This window comes from Abramis brama (genome assembly GCF_963993115.1).
Source record: "Abramis brama genome assembly, chromosome: 11".
In the NCBI taxonomy this organism is placed as follows: domain Eukaryota; kingdom Metazoa; phylum Chordata; class Actinopteri; order Cypriniformes; family Leuciscidae; genus Abramis; species Abramis brama.
This window is the reverse complement of record NC_139973.1, coordinates 12,036,115-12,051,129: the sequence shown is the minus strand read 5'-3', so window position 1 is coordinate 12,051,129 and position 15,015 is coordinate 12,036,115. Positions and strand designations below refer to the sequence as shown.

Below are 15,015 nucleotides of genomic sequence, written 5' to 3'. Positions count from 1 at the left end.
GAAAGCTAAAGAACAGACCAAAATTTATGTCAAGTTCGTTCAAGAACTTCATTAAACAAACCCACCCCCTCTCTTCATCACTCTGCTTCCAAAATTCATGAACACTTTACAGCCCGCACATAACTGCCTAGCTCCGAGATGGTCTCGAACCCCTATTGCCGGCATGCGAGACCGGCGCGCTAACAAGGACATTAAACACAGGCTTCTCAATTCTGGTGTCACTAGCTGGCCTCCATTATACACACAATGCAAGAGTGGATGTCTATTTATCATAGCAGATCTCTCTTTCAACAGTATTTCTTCAAATATCCTTCTTGCTCACTCTTTCTCGTCCACCATTATATGCCCCCTAATGCTGATTGGCTATACGTTTATTGTGGTGCTCGGTCAGACCAACAGTGTTTTTGAAAAACCGTTTACTGTACATTTAAATACTGTTTATTCAGCAAGGATAGATTAAATTGATCAAAAGTGACGGTAATGACTAAATTGTTTAAAAAAAGATATCAGTATTTTTATATTTCAAATAAATGCTGTTCTTTTGAACTTTTTATTCATCAAAGAATGTTGAAAAATATATAACGCTTTACACAAAAATATTAAGAAGCACAGCTGTTTTCAATATTGATAATAATAAAATCTTAAGCATCAAATCAGCATATTAGAATTATTTCTGAGGGATTGTCTCAGGATGTGTATGCAACCAGGGTCCCTGAGAAGGGGAACAAGACGCTGCATCTTAGTGTTGGCGCAATGGGGAATGTGTGACCGGTGTCTGAAGCATGTGTTTAACCACACTTCAATATTCATTGGAAAGCCTGTCAGTATAAAATGTCGCCTGTATTACACATCATCAACTCTTTTGTCTGAAGGAGCAGTGCAGGCAAGCCTGAGGCATGGCAATGAGACACAGTGTCTCGTTCCTCCTACTCAGGGAAATTGGTTGCATATGCTACCTGAGATGTTCCCTTTCGAAGTGGAATTTCAACACTGTGTCTTGGTGTTGACGATATGGGGAATCAATAACCACTATGCTATGCTGAAGGGGTGCCTGCCTCACTAAGCTGTGAATATGCACAAACACAGTGGCCATAGCATTAAATGACTCTACGGAACTCAGCCGGAGTCAAGAGTGCGTCATCCCCAAGGGTGCATCCTATGTGACTTGCAAAAAGCTATAAAGTGGAGCTACTCCCTAAGCCAATATCCCTGGGTGCTAGGGAAAAAATCCCCAAGCTTCTATGCTCCATAGCAAGAGAGGTCCCAGCTAGTACAATCTTCCTCCCTCCCTTGCAGCACAGGCCTCAGCCCAAAGCCCCAAGAGCAGAGCTATAAGGGGAGATACACAACATAGCCTCGGCTGTGTTGAAGTTAGTGTTGTTTTTGGCTGTTTTAATTTTAGTTTTAGTCTAGTCTTTGTGTCAAGCTGTCATTTTAGTTTTTATTAGTTTTAGTCACGTTCATACTCTTTTTAGTCTAGTCAAGTTTCAGTCGACTAAAAGTCTGAGCATTTTAGTCTTATTTTAGACAGAATTATCCATGACTATTTTTGTCTAGTTTTAGTCGACAAAAACTGATGACATTTAGGTGGAAAACAAGTTCTTTGTGGCATGCAAGATTTATTGTATTAAATCAAAAAATGTCAATTTTAAGTTTTAATTTAAAATGTTTGCGATTTTAATATAAGTACATGGTTAAATATTTTACCACTTGCTTGAGCAACTTAATATCTATATAAAAGTAATGCATTGAATAATACGTTGTTTAAATTGTGTTTAAACGTGTATATGTGTACAAAGAGAATCGCAATGCAGACAAAACTTTTTTTAAAATAAAAGTAGCTGATAACTTCTGGATTTGAAATAAAAATAATGAGTATGTGTTTATGGTACAGCCGTGGATCAGTTACACACTGCAAACGCAGCATATTTGAAAGCACTATAGCGCGTACTGCTCCTGTACCGCATACACACTGCACACGGAATATGTGTGAAACGGCTGTCAGACTTAACTTTGTTTGTTGTCGTTTACACTAACTCACCGCAGCTGCATCTTCTCTAAATAATGCCGCAAGTGGGGCTTGAGGAAGTGACATCGCCTGCGTCTGCGCAGTGCGACCTGATGCAGCCCCTGAAGTGAGACACGGGAAACAGAAATACTGCAAAATAATAATAACGCGACTAAACGAGACGAAATAACGTCATAACATTTCGTCTCGTCTCGTTTTGGTCAACGAAAATGAAGAGACATTTTAGCATAGTTTTTATTTTGTAAACCACATTTAGTCTCGTTTTTATTCGTCAACAATATTGCATTATACATTTGATTATAGTTATCGTCACATGACCAGCATTTACGTTGCGTCTCGTCTCGTTTTCGTCACGTGATAAAGGTTCGTTGACGACGATATTTAGTCATAATTTTCGTTGACGAAAGCAACACTAGTTGAAGTATGCCTCGCTATCACCTTAGCAATTCTGCCTGAGAGGCTCTTAGGGAGCAGCCTACCAAAGGGAGCATGCAGGGTGCCAAAAACCTCAGTCCTTAGGGCTCCAACATAGTCAAGTAGTGGAACTACTTGTTTTTGTTAGATGTAGCAGAACTTTATGCCCAAGCTACAACCTTCATCACTGACACCGAACCAAGGAGGAGCATTCGTCTTTATCGTTATTTACGATGGTAGGCAAAAAAGAGAAGTAGTTTGCCCATTACCTCTCATTCGCCAAGCTCTATATGCCAAGGCAGCTGCAGGGGAGCTTACACCCTACTTAAAAACCTATATATCCACGGGGGAGAGCAGCTCATAGGGTATGACTTCAGTAGGAACTTCTCACAAAACCCGTTATAGCTAGCGATTCTCTTCTTCTTCTTTCTATATTAATCTATATTATGCGACAGATAACAAGGAGGGGTGACCCCTACTTCTACTTGTCAGCATTCTCAACACGGATCATACTAAAGAGGCATAAAAAAACAACCAAAGGGGAGCAATATCCCTACTTCAAGACCCAACAATAGTTGGGGAGGGAGGTAAATGAAGTAGAGGGATGCTCTACCCACATAACTCCATTCACCCTGCATCAACCCTATGGTGGCACCTGTCTAGAGGGAGCAGGTGAAAAGAACTGGATGTCCTCAGACATGTGACTGCTTTCCGACACCTTGCTGAATGCATGAATGTGCCAGCATGCATACCTTTCTTTTTACTACTCTTAGCGCGACAGAGAGAGCAGTTCTGCTTTGTTTTCTAAAAAAAAAGAAAACTATTCAATCCCTGTGTAAATTCACCCTCTAGAAGCACTGAAGAAGTTTAAGAGTGTAGAATTGTTTTTTACTCTAACAAAAAAAACTCTACTCCAGTTAAAAAAGGCAACTGGAACAAGAAGAGGTGCATCATCTCACTGTAACCATCCTTCTTAACTGTTACCCTCAACAGTGCTTAACATCAAGTATTCCACTGGACCAATCAGATGACAGGTCGTAATTATTGCAACACATCACTTACAACATCATCAGTCCAGCTTCAGAGCCTGATGTAAGCGTTTAACCTCTTGTGCCCCAGCGCCCTCCTCCTTCACTTATTCTTTCCGACCACTTTTTATCAATTGTCTCCCTAAGCCTCCAGCTCTCCCTGTGCCTCCAGCTGTCTGAAGACGGGCCAGGAGAATTGGAGGCACTGGAAGGCGAAATGAAACGAAATGATAGCAGCTGCTGTTTGTATGGTGGAACGGAGAGCCAAGTCTGTGGTGTAGTGCAGCTCAATGACCGCTTCAGGAGACAGTCTCAGGAGACAGTCCCCTGATCCAAATCTCTCAGCAGATATGCCTGCAGAACAGTCATTGGGCCCTATCATACACACGGCGCAATGCGGCGCCAGGTGCGATGCAAGTGTTTTTTGCTAGTTTCAGCCCGACGCAGTTATCATTTTCACGTCCTGCGCCACGTTGTTTAAATAGCATGTGTGCTGGTCTTAAAACGAGTTGTGTCCAGGCGCATTGTTGGCGCGTTGCTATTTTGAGGCAACTGAAATAGACTGTGCCATTGACTTTAGACCAGGTTTTTGTTGGTCAATGACCCAGTCTATTTCAGTTAGTAATTTTTTTGTTATTTAAAGTGTGCATTAGTAATATGAGCCTATAGGCAGGTGCACAACACGCTTACACTCTGCTTATTACACACACAGGGACGTGCAGCAGCACCCAAACATGCCAAATATTAAAAATAAAAGGATTACAATGTAAAAGATTATTATTGTGTACATAAAGATATGGTGGAATCCGGCTTGTCCAGTAAATGGTCTGCTTGCGCGCTTTAACCTCGCGCACGAGCAGATCAATCTCCTCTCTTTCCGCTTGCAAATTCCGCCATGTAAATAGCGAATCCGCCATGGCGCGAGCGCAACTGGCTTTTAAAGGGAATGGGAGATGAGACTCTGATTGGTTTATTGCACGTTACGCCCAAAACACACCCATTTCTCATTAAGAGAATAGGGACAACCCTTTTAGACCATGCACCAGGCACGCCGACCATTTTTCCCGTCGTTAAACTAGCAAAAGTGGATTCAGACACGCCCTAAGTTCACTTGCGCCATGCGCTTTAGACCATGCGCTTATATCGTTAAAATAGGGCCCAGAGTCTCCCAAATCATAATCAAAGATGCCTGAAGGCTCAAAAACCACCTCTGTTCTGTTCTCATTGAGATGCAAAAAATGTACAGAAAACCAAGACTTAATGTCAGACAGACACACAACTAAGGATCATAAGCCTGTTTTATCATTATGCTTCAAGGGCAGATAAATGTGGGTGTCATCAGCATAGAAATGAATTGACACCCCATGCTTGGTAAAAATTAACCCCAAAGGAAGCATTTATAGTTAGAACAAAACAGGAGCCAAAATGGAGCTTTGAGAAACTCCAAAATTCAAGGCACAGCTGGATGAAGAAAAACCATCGAGACAAACAGGGAAAGATCTATCATCAAGATAGGATTTAAACCAGTCCAGAGCACAACCTTTAATACCCACATATTGTTCAAGGCATGAGATAAGGATTTTGTGGTCAACTGTATCAAAAGCAGTGAAAATTTTGAACTTTTAAAAGTGCAGACTCGGTACTATGATGCTTCCTGAACCCAGATTGAAAATTTTATAAAAATATTATTTGACTCTAATAAAAACTCTGCAACCTTCTCTAACTTAAGGCTTTTGAAATAAAACATACATTTGAAATAGGTCTATAGCTTGATAAGATGGTCGGATCTAGATTGTCCCTCATCCCTTGAGAAGAGGGCTAAACATGAGCGAAGCTTGTCACAGCCCCCTCGTGTGCTGAACATGCATGCTCCGCTCCCAAGCAAACAACTGGGTGTCCTCAGGTGTCATAAAACGAGGACACAGCATTTTCTAAAGCATTTGCTGCGTGTGGTTACATGAGGGTGTTCCCTATAGCGTCAACACCAAGGTGCAGCATCGAAGTTCCACTTCAAAAGTAACACTGAGGACTTTGTAATGGCTGATTCAAATTCAAATAAATTACATTTTAAAATGTATTAAAATAGAAAATTGTAAATTGTAATAATTTTTCACAAAATTACTGTTTTTACTGTATTTATGATCAAATGTGTGTATAAATATAAACTATAATGCCAATAATGAACAGTCTTTTGTCTACATCACTTACTGCTCTTGCCTAAAGAAGGGCCCCACAGCAGTGGTTTTGGGCTTTTAGAAAGACTCCTCAGCAGGAGAGGAGGAATAAGCTGGTGTTTGATAAAAAAAACTGAGGGTGACATTTAAGAAAGCTGTGCTGGAGGTCCAAATCTGACCTTCAGAGGTCTAACTGTAGAGCCTTTACTAACACACACACCACAGTGGCATGTGCACTGACCGCTTTGAATTCTGTTTTGTTCAGTGTGAATGAAAAATTGCCACCTGGGTGAAAATGGATCTTGCATAAGCGGAAACCTGGCATTTACATGTACATCAAACAAGCAGCTCTCAGAAATTTCAATGAAGTGGCTGGTCTGAAGGGCATTCTGGGTAAAGGCTAAAAATGTAGAATTTCAAAATGTGACATCCATCAGCAGCTAACACAAATGCAGCACATCTAATAAAGCCACTGACATGAGTTAAGTGTCACTCTCTGAAATGTTGTGACTGAGCACTCTCAAGCTGTTTGTGTGTCTCGAAACAATTAGAAAAAGCACATTATATAACCGTTTCGAGGGACGCAATATAGTGCAACCTTCACGTCAAACAGAACTGAACTGACATGTTATGCAATTGCACTCAAAAAATACACTTTCTGAGCGTTGAACATCACATATGCACAAACACTCAAACACATACTAACTTACTTTAGGCTGCTGGGCTTCCAATGCCTTCTTTCCATCCCATGCCCAGCTGCGTTTGGTAAAGTAGTTGACTGTGGCGAACTCAATAAGCGCTGAAAACACAAAGGCATAGCATACGGCGATGAACCAATCCATGGCGGTGGCATACGCCACTTTGGGAAGAGAGTTGCGTGCGCTGATGCTGAGGGTGGTCATGGTCAACACTGTGGTCACACCTGTCGAGGATCAAACACAGATATTAAGAATATCATAAGATAAGAGTTCTCTAAAGCAAAATAAATACACTACTGGTAAAAAAAACACCCACTACTGTTTTTTTTATGTTTTTGAAAGAAGTGTCTTATGCCATACTCTGGTCTTCATTGTTACATGATCCTTTCAGAAATCATTCTAACATGCTGATTTGGTGCTCAAAAAACATTTCTTATTAAAATCATTGTTGAAAACAATTTTTGCTGCTTAATATTTTTGAGGAAACCATGATAAAATACCATTGAGATAAGATATGATTTTTTAAAATATAAATAAATAATATAAAATAAATAAATACATTTATTCAGCAAAAACACATTACATTTATGTTAAAAAATATTTCTTGATTGAGCACCAAATCAGTATATTAGAGTTATTTCTGAAGAATCCTGTGAAGTAATGGCTGCTGAAAATTCAGCTTTGCCATCACAGAAATAGAAACAGAAGGTCCTGTTTTAGATTGTAATAATATTTTACAGTATTACTGTATTTTTTAATAAATGCCGTTTTGATGAGCATGAGACTATTTTCAAAAACATAAAAAACTGTAATTATCCCAAACTTTTGACCAGTAGTGTAAATAAAAAATAAAATAATAGAATACTATCTAAATCCTTAAAGTTTGCATCTTTGTAAAACTCCATAAATCAAATAACACACTTCATTTAAAAAGGTATTCTTTAAAATATATAAGTGTAAGACTATAATTTATTTTTTTAAATGTATAAGTGTTAAACTGTAACTTATTCATGCAAGGCATGTAATGCTTTTAAAATAAAATGATTTGTGTGCCGAAAATGATAACAGTAATCCATCAAAATCTTTTCATTCATTTTGTGAACGTCACCACCAGTGAGCAGGGAAATGTTGTCTTTCATCCAACATAATTCTTTTAATTTTAAAAATACTTTGCATGAATACAATATTGGTTCATGAATCATAAACTCGTCTTAACAACAAAACAAACCAAACCAGCGGGGAATACTGACATTAAGATCATTTCATTCCCAGAAATGCAGTTTATTCTATCAAAGGGAAAAAAAAGTACAATAGGTAGCAATGCATCAGTGCAGTTCAAATATAATTGTTTTAAATTTCAAACATGCCCTTAGAGTGACAGTATTAATAATTAATAATTCTTTATGCAAAGCACCTGAGAATAGTTCTGGAGAATAGCTGAAGGAACAGAGGTGTTCTGTCCCTGTCAGAGGGAGATCTGCAGATCGCCCCAGGCAGTGGACACAGAGACTTTTAGACATAAATAGCTATGGTACTACAGTGTCTTAGGCATCAGCTCCGGGATTTCTCAGCCTCGGGCTATGCAAATAAAATACTGTCACATGTGCAATATCAGTGAGCGGGTCTTTAAACCTCTGTTCATGGATATTTGTGTATGTGTGTGAAAAAGTGTTATGTTTTGATGTATCATTTGTTGGCCAGAGACGTTGTTTGCGTGGGCACATATTTCTTGTGGACTGTCTGCTCGCTTATTATTGCTGATTATTTCCAAGATACAATTCAAGGCATCAGAATTAAATGGGAATGGCGGTGTGAATTCAGAAACAGTCATCTGAGTGGATTAGTTCTTCATTCCCTCTGATTGAATCAGTCAATTCTGATTTCCATTTTGATGAGAATTATTGATGTAAGCAAAACATTAACTGATGGCCAAAAGGAGCAACAGCTAAGAATCCATATATGCTAGACGAGTGAAAAGGGAATATAGTTATAAAAGATGCTCTGCATACAGTCAGGTGCATTAAAGGTGCAATCAGTGTGTGTTTTTATGTAAGAGATCTATAATCACTGGAAAAATCTATTAGCTTTAGCATACATTTTTAAGAAATCACATAAGCTACTATAAGGATATATTTGGATTCACTTATTAGATGGAGGCCCGGTCCGTGTAGAATAAAACCTTTCTTTCTTTTTTTTTTTTTAAATCTGAAATATCAACAAACAAAAAGAAAATCAGTCTTAGAGATCTATAATAACTGGAGAAAGCTATTAGCATTAACGTTAGCATTTTCTAAACTTTTCAAGCAAATCACCTAAGCTATAAACATAATATGGTTAATTTGGGATTTCTCAATAAAGAAAGATGCTTTTTGTGTCCAGAATCAGATGGTGAATTTACACCATCAACCAGCAGGGCTAATAGCAGGTTAATGTTAACTTAAACTATATATAAATATATATATATAAACAATAAAAAAAATAAAAAAAATAAAAATAAAAAAAAATATATATATATATATATATATATATATATATATATATATATTTATTTCAACAACAACAAAAAAGAAAAAAGGAAAACAAATTAAAACTATGTAGAAATATACATATTTTTTAAATGACAAAATCTCAATGTGATCTCAACGTGGCAGCTTCCATGAGGGGGTGAACTGATTGATGTGGATTAAAAAAGAAAATAATATCTGTATAAAATCTGGATTGCCAGAAAAAGCACTAACCGAAGACAGTCCTGGCAGGGACAGATTCACGGTTGAGCCAGAATGAGACTTGGGACAGAATGACAGTCATGAAGCAGGGCATGTAAGTCTGAATCACAAAGTAACCGATCTTCCTCTTCAGGTAGAAATGGGCCATCATGACTGTGTATTGACCTGCAGAGGGAAAAATGAAACAGAAGAAGAATGAAATGAGAGAACGGATGAGAATCGAAAACAGTAATGGAAAAATAAGTAAGAGAAGAAACAAAGGGACTAAGAGAGGGAGGGATAGAGTGTGATTAAACTCTTGGGGGGATAAGTGCAAACCAGCTGAGAGGTTTAAAAAGAAAATGAGAAAAAGAGAGGGAGCGAGAGAGAGAGAGAGAGAGAGAGAGAGAGAGAGAGAGAGAGAGAGGGGTGGTGATACACAAGTCAATGGAAGATAGAGACATAATAATATGAGACAAATCAAAACAACTGGGAAGTTATGCGATTATGGATTTTTCCAACAGTACTGTCAGTATTCTTATAGGGAAGCACTTTGACATCCTGGTTGTTGGTCTCATTAGCACCAAATAGTGGACAGTTTCTGTAATGTCTGACCAGAAAGATGATGTCACTGTGTTTTAGTAAAAAATAACTTATTATAATAAATCACTTTAAATGACTAAAAACTGCATAAATCACCAGTATGGAATTGATAGAATCATCTAAATAAAAGTGACATTTATGGTGTGTTTAAGAGGTGTCAAACTGTGCTCTGGAACATGGTGAGGTAAATCATTAACTAGAATAGAAAAGAGAATACAGAGTGAAAAAACTATATATCCTGTTAACCAAGCGAAGATTGAATTTGAAGCTTTTTAAAAAAAAAAAAAAAAAAATCCTTTTGAGCCACACAGTCTGATAAACTATAGAAAATCCACTGATGACTGCTGCTTTCTCCTGGCAAAATCGGATTTTTGTGTCCCACTAATCCCTTGTCACAATCTGCATCCTGTAGGCTCTCTCTCTCTCTCTCTCTCTCTCTCTCTCTCTCTCTCTCTCACACACACTGTCACACGTCTGTCTCTCGCTCTTTCAATAGTTCCATCCATTCTGTCAGGCCAGGCCATCCGCGTTTAGGATATAGCACGCAGAAAGAGAGTGAGGGAACAAAAGAAGAGGGAAAACAACACAGCGAAAACGCAAAATCTAGTCGGAATCAGAGGGGATAGATCAAGTGGATCAGATGAAGAGCACAACAAGCTGTTGAGCCTTGGAAGTCAAGGAAAAGTTTGAACATCCTGAGGGCCCTGGGGGCAAAGATGTCCTCATCACGAGGGGCTCGTCGCATCCCCTTCGGCTCGCTCGGCCCTTTATTTCAATGACAGGGAAGAAAGCACAACTGGCAGCGCCCCATTTCAGATATTGCGCCTTGGATGTGCCCTGCTGGGTGGGAATCTTCTGAGAGCTGCAAACATGCGACTGTGGTGGATTTTACTGCTAAGTTTTTGGAGTGTTTATGGAGAACTCCCATTCATAGCAGAGAACAACGCTGCCATGCTGGTCAACTGGTGAGTGGTCTGCTTTTCTACGCTTCAAAAAAATAAAAATAACATAGCATTGAAAGTTGACAGGAACAGATGAGCATCTGAAGGGGTCAGCTTCTAAATCAATTTGAAACAGTTGGGAAGGGCAGGTGCTATTTTCTGGATGGAAGTTCTTATTAATAAAAGGTGACAGGTTATCTGGATGTCTTTACAGTGCGGGCCATGTGATTGAATGTTGACATTTCCACTAGAAATAATTTCACCCCTGTATGGCAGACTCTAGACACTAGTCTTTTTTTTTCCTCCCTTCTTTGCTCTTTCTTTCTTCTCCACCGGGTTTTCTAAGTTGAGCTAATGACCTTGCGCTCACGATATGAAGTACTGGTGGATCTATTTCTGACTTTGTAAAGAGGTTTGCACCTCAGATTAGCAGCAGTAATGACCAGCTGACCTTTGTCCTGCAAGTCAGCCATGACAGGGGTGGGGGGGGGGGGGGAAGCTTGTTTAGCCTGGAAGCTTGTTTCTAAAAAAGCTTTTGGCTACCTGATGACAGCTGGCGTACTTTGATGTGTAAATCAATCAAAGTGAGACATAGAGAGATGGCTCAGCAGGGTTCAAAACATGACATGGTCAGCGCAGTTGATAGTGTTTTCCTAGCTCACGATCAAAGTACGATAATGTCTTATTGGATATGACTGGACGCCAGCTCAGCACGGTTATCCATATATGTACATCGGAAAAAGGGGAAGCCCCCGACTCCCTCCCCCATGCTTAATGATTACAAAGCTAGAGGCAGCAATGATATGAGTGTATTGCAAGTCCTCTTTACATAACCGAATTAAGCAGATGCCGGCTATGCCCCCTTCTCCCCCTAGTTCAGCTCCCATGTGTCTCTTGCTGGCTGGTTGAGCCAATGGCGGCTGACAGACGTCACATGGTAAAAGCACAACTGATGGGTAGGCATGAGGATTTACCCTCCAGACCCAATGGCTCAGGATAAGTGTTGTTTTTTCCCCTCCCTCTCTATCTTCATCTCGTCCTATACTCACGCTGGTCCTAGAGACAGCTGGCCATGAGTGGGAGGTGTACTGAAATCCTCATCATCATTTGTCATCCAGCTTGATTTGAAAAAGCTATAATCACTATAGCTATCACTTTATTTAAGAGAGACGACGTCACATGATGTAGAAGAATAAAACTGAAAGGGTGTGATGCAACACATTATGTTCCTGAAAATAATCCATGAGATGCAACAGGTTAGAAGATCAGAAAAAAAAATACTTACTGGCAAGTAAATAAACTGTAAATAAACAAACTGTAAGCTAAACTGGTATTTTAATCTAAATTTCACACACACACACACACACACACACACACACACACACACACACACACACACACACACACACACACACACATATACATATATAATTTATTAAAAAAAACAAAAAACATTGTGTATAAAACTATAAACATAAAAATAAACACAAATATAACAATAATAACATTAATATTGATTTTATATACTTTTTGTTTTAATTTAAAAAAAAATCTAAAAGAAACGTAATACAAAATATAATGAGAATAAGAATTATTTATGAGCATTATATTTTCTCAATTAAGGGAGATGTGTTTGTAAAATGTTTTGGACCCCAGTCCTAACTGTCAAGTTGATTCACAGATCTTTTACCAATTGACTAACTTACACTCATTACAATGAAAGGGTTTGGGTCAAAGTAGTTTACCTCTACTTGTGCTGATATCTTCCGTACCAGCCCTGTGGCCAATCAAATGGTATTGGTTGAGACGTGACCCTTCCTCTGCCACTACCACAGATTTGCCAGGGCCTTTAGTCCACTTATACACAACTTCTGAGATAGGGTAGGCATCTGTAAAAACACACAGTAGTTTACAATTTATACCTGCCACAAAGTAAGATTATACAGTGATAATGGCTTATTAACCATACACAGCGAGTAATCTGTTTAGAACCGTATTTAAATAAGGTTACATAAATGTTAGTCACTCTTGATTGTACAGTCATTGTCAGTTGATTGCATTGCATACAGGCAAGTTTAATTTCTCATATTAAGGAGGTACAGTGTCTACACCTGTCAATCATGGGAAATATCTGCTTTCTTTATCAACGGGGAGCATGCTTGTCTGACTCTGCCAAGTGTAGAGCTGGGAGTAATACATTTAATCATCTGCACCTGGGTTGTATAATAAGATCAGACCTTCAGGTTAAAAAAAGAGACACCTACACCTCAGTTGAAGACAACAGGATGGAACACTTCAAGTGACATGACTTGAAGAGATAGCAAGTCTTTGTTGAATATCTTAAAAAAGTGTGCAGCCTTATATTGTTTCTCCTTTACAAAACAAAAAGCTAGGGCCACTAAATCTAAAAACAATCTTTATGATTGTTTCACATAAAATAGCTGCAGCTTTACAGTGACTTTCATATCACTCAATTTTTTTTTACTTTCGCCCCCTCCCTCCATCTTGACATTCAATCTTGAAGCAAAACATTAATCCTGCCACTCTCAAGCCGGATGTCTCCATCACAATTAAGATTGACTTCGACCATCTAGACTGAGGGATTATTCTGCAAACCATCTACACACACACATACACACACACACACACACACACACACACACACACACACACACACACACACACACACACAAAGACCTACAGTACATACCCTTAGATACCCCCAACATGTTCCTGCAAACTAATCCGAAGTACAAAAATTGTCTTCCCCGACTACTATAGATATTGCTACAAATCTTCTGACTAAATCAAGACTAACACATCAACCAGATGGTCCTCTGAATCAGTAAACCTACTTTTAGGAAGCACTCAAACACAGTTGAATGTTTTTAGTCCCACATTTCATTGGGGGGTTGCAGAAAAAAAGATTTTAGTATTTAGAAAAATTCTAATAACGTAATGTTATATGCAAGGCATTTTAGGCAAGTAGCTTCTGGGCCATCCTCATAGACACTTATCAGAATGGACAGTCCACTTGAGGATAAGTCCACACATGACTTATTAAGACTCTGTAGGGAACCTGCCCAATGATATTTTAAAGTTAAAACGGAGTACCTGGACAGTGAGCATATTTAGGTAGCTGGTGCAAAATACTGGCAAGTCATGATTTTCTATTCTACAGTATTCTAAAATTATAAATTTACTTCAATACGTATGTTATCATGCTTGTGTTCTGTGTTATCTCCATTTCCCTTTCTCTTCATTACTGCTGTCATCATTATTGTACATTTGGTATAAATATTTACCAATTATGTGTGAAATTTCAGACTTTATGAGAAACTGGAGACTTTTTTAAGAGTTAGTGATCAAAAAGATCAGGGCTGCGTTTCCCGATAACGTTGTCTCTTAGCGTGCTACGAAGACTCTTAAGGTATAACTTAACTAAAGGTATATCATTTTATAGGTGTGTTCCCCGAACCATACCTTAGGAAGCTGCTTAAGATATACCTTCTTACGTGCGACTTAACCCGGTGCTGTCCGTGGCGATGGTACTGAATTGGTTGATATCGATGGCTCGTGAATCAATTATTCTCTCGTGCAGGGGCTGTTTCACTGCATTATGTGAGAAAGCGGTGTTCTTTATAAAAGAAGCACTTTAGAAATAGTTAAAATTGCATTTATTAGGACTCATGGGATATTATAAAAAAATCATCCAAACTATAATAGCCTATAATAGCCTAGCCTACATATTTTAAAATTGTATCATATATTGCTGCCATGATAACCATTTCAAATTTGTATGTGCTTTCTTCTCTTTTCCATTTTTGTTCGCTGAGGTAGAGCTGCAATGAAATACTGTTCTTGTAAATACTTTCCAGCATTTCAGTAATAAAAGTGTACATCTTACATACGGTGCTCGGCAGAGATCAAAAAGGATTTAAACAGTGAATTTTGAATTAAATTACCACACGACCTGTTTGTCAAAAAACAGTATATATTAATTTGGCCAGGGATTTCTACGCAGGTTGGGTGAGAAAAAACACTAATATTATGGATTCGGACGGCACTAAAATTACCGACTTACCCCTGTAAATGTTCAAAATACGAGCCCAGGAGAAACAATTAGCGTCCGAATAGGACTTAACTGACATTAGCCTATGCTTTCACTGGCCTTTAAAAGCGCTCTTTAATTAAATTAATAATATAATATATATATAATAATATAATTAAAAATCTAACAACAATCAGTGTAATGACAATTTTATTCTTTGCATGAATAAAACACTTGAATTAGCCTAATTGAACACTGTCTGGGTGTATTAAAACTTCACAGTGACAAAGTAAAGCTAAGAGTGGTCCAGACCAACCTTCCGAACGTATGACTTACAGAAGGTATACTTAACTAAGAACGTTTCGGGAAACA

At 38.5% G+C, this 15,015-nt stretch overlaps 2 protein-coding genes across 5 annotated transcripts in view; one reads left to right on the top strand and one right to left on the bottom strand.

Annotated features, from left to right (window-relative positions):
- gabra5 (gamma-aminobutyric acid type A receptor subunit alpha5) overlaps positions 1-15,015 on the bottom strand; it is a 39,376-nt gene that overhangs the window by 2,895 nt on the left and 21,466 nt on the right. For both annotated transcript variants that reach the window (XM_084128015.1, XM_084128014.1), the window contains exons 7-9: positions 12,338-12,481; positions 9,082-9,234; positions 6,356-6,567 (exon numbers count right to left, since the gene is read on the bottom strand). In XM_084128015.1, coding sequence (XP_083984141.1) covers positions 6,356-6,567; positions 9,082-9,234; positions 12,338-12,481 — 509 coding nt within the window. The remainder of the gene's footprint in view (positions 1-6,355; positions 6,568-9,081; positions 9,235-12,337; positions 12,482-15,015) is intronic.
- The window catches only part of gabrb3 (gamma-aminobutyric acid type A receptor subunit beta3), a 72,788-nt gene continuing 67,880 nt past the window's right edge, over positions 10,108-15,015 (top strand). The window contains exon 1 of one of the 3 annotated variants that reach the window (XM_084128010.1): positions 10,108-10,616. In XM_084128010.1, coding sequence (XP_083984136.1) covers positions 10,522-10,616 — 95 coding nt within the window. In that variant the 5' untranslated portion in view covers positions 10,108-10,521. The remainder of the gene's footprint in view (positions 10,617-15,015) is intronic. The other 2 variants (XM_084128012.1, XM_084128009.1) reach the window with 2 other exon arrangements.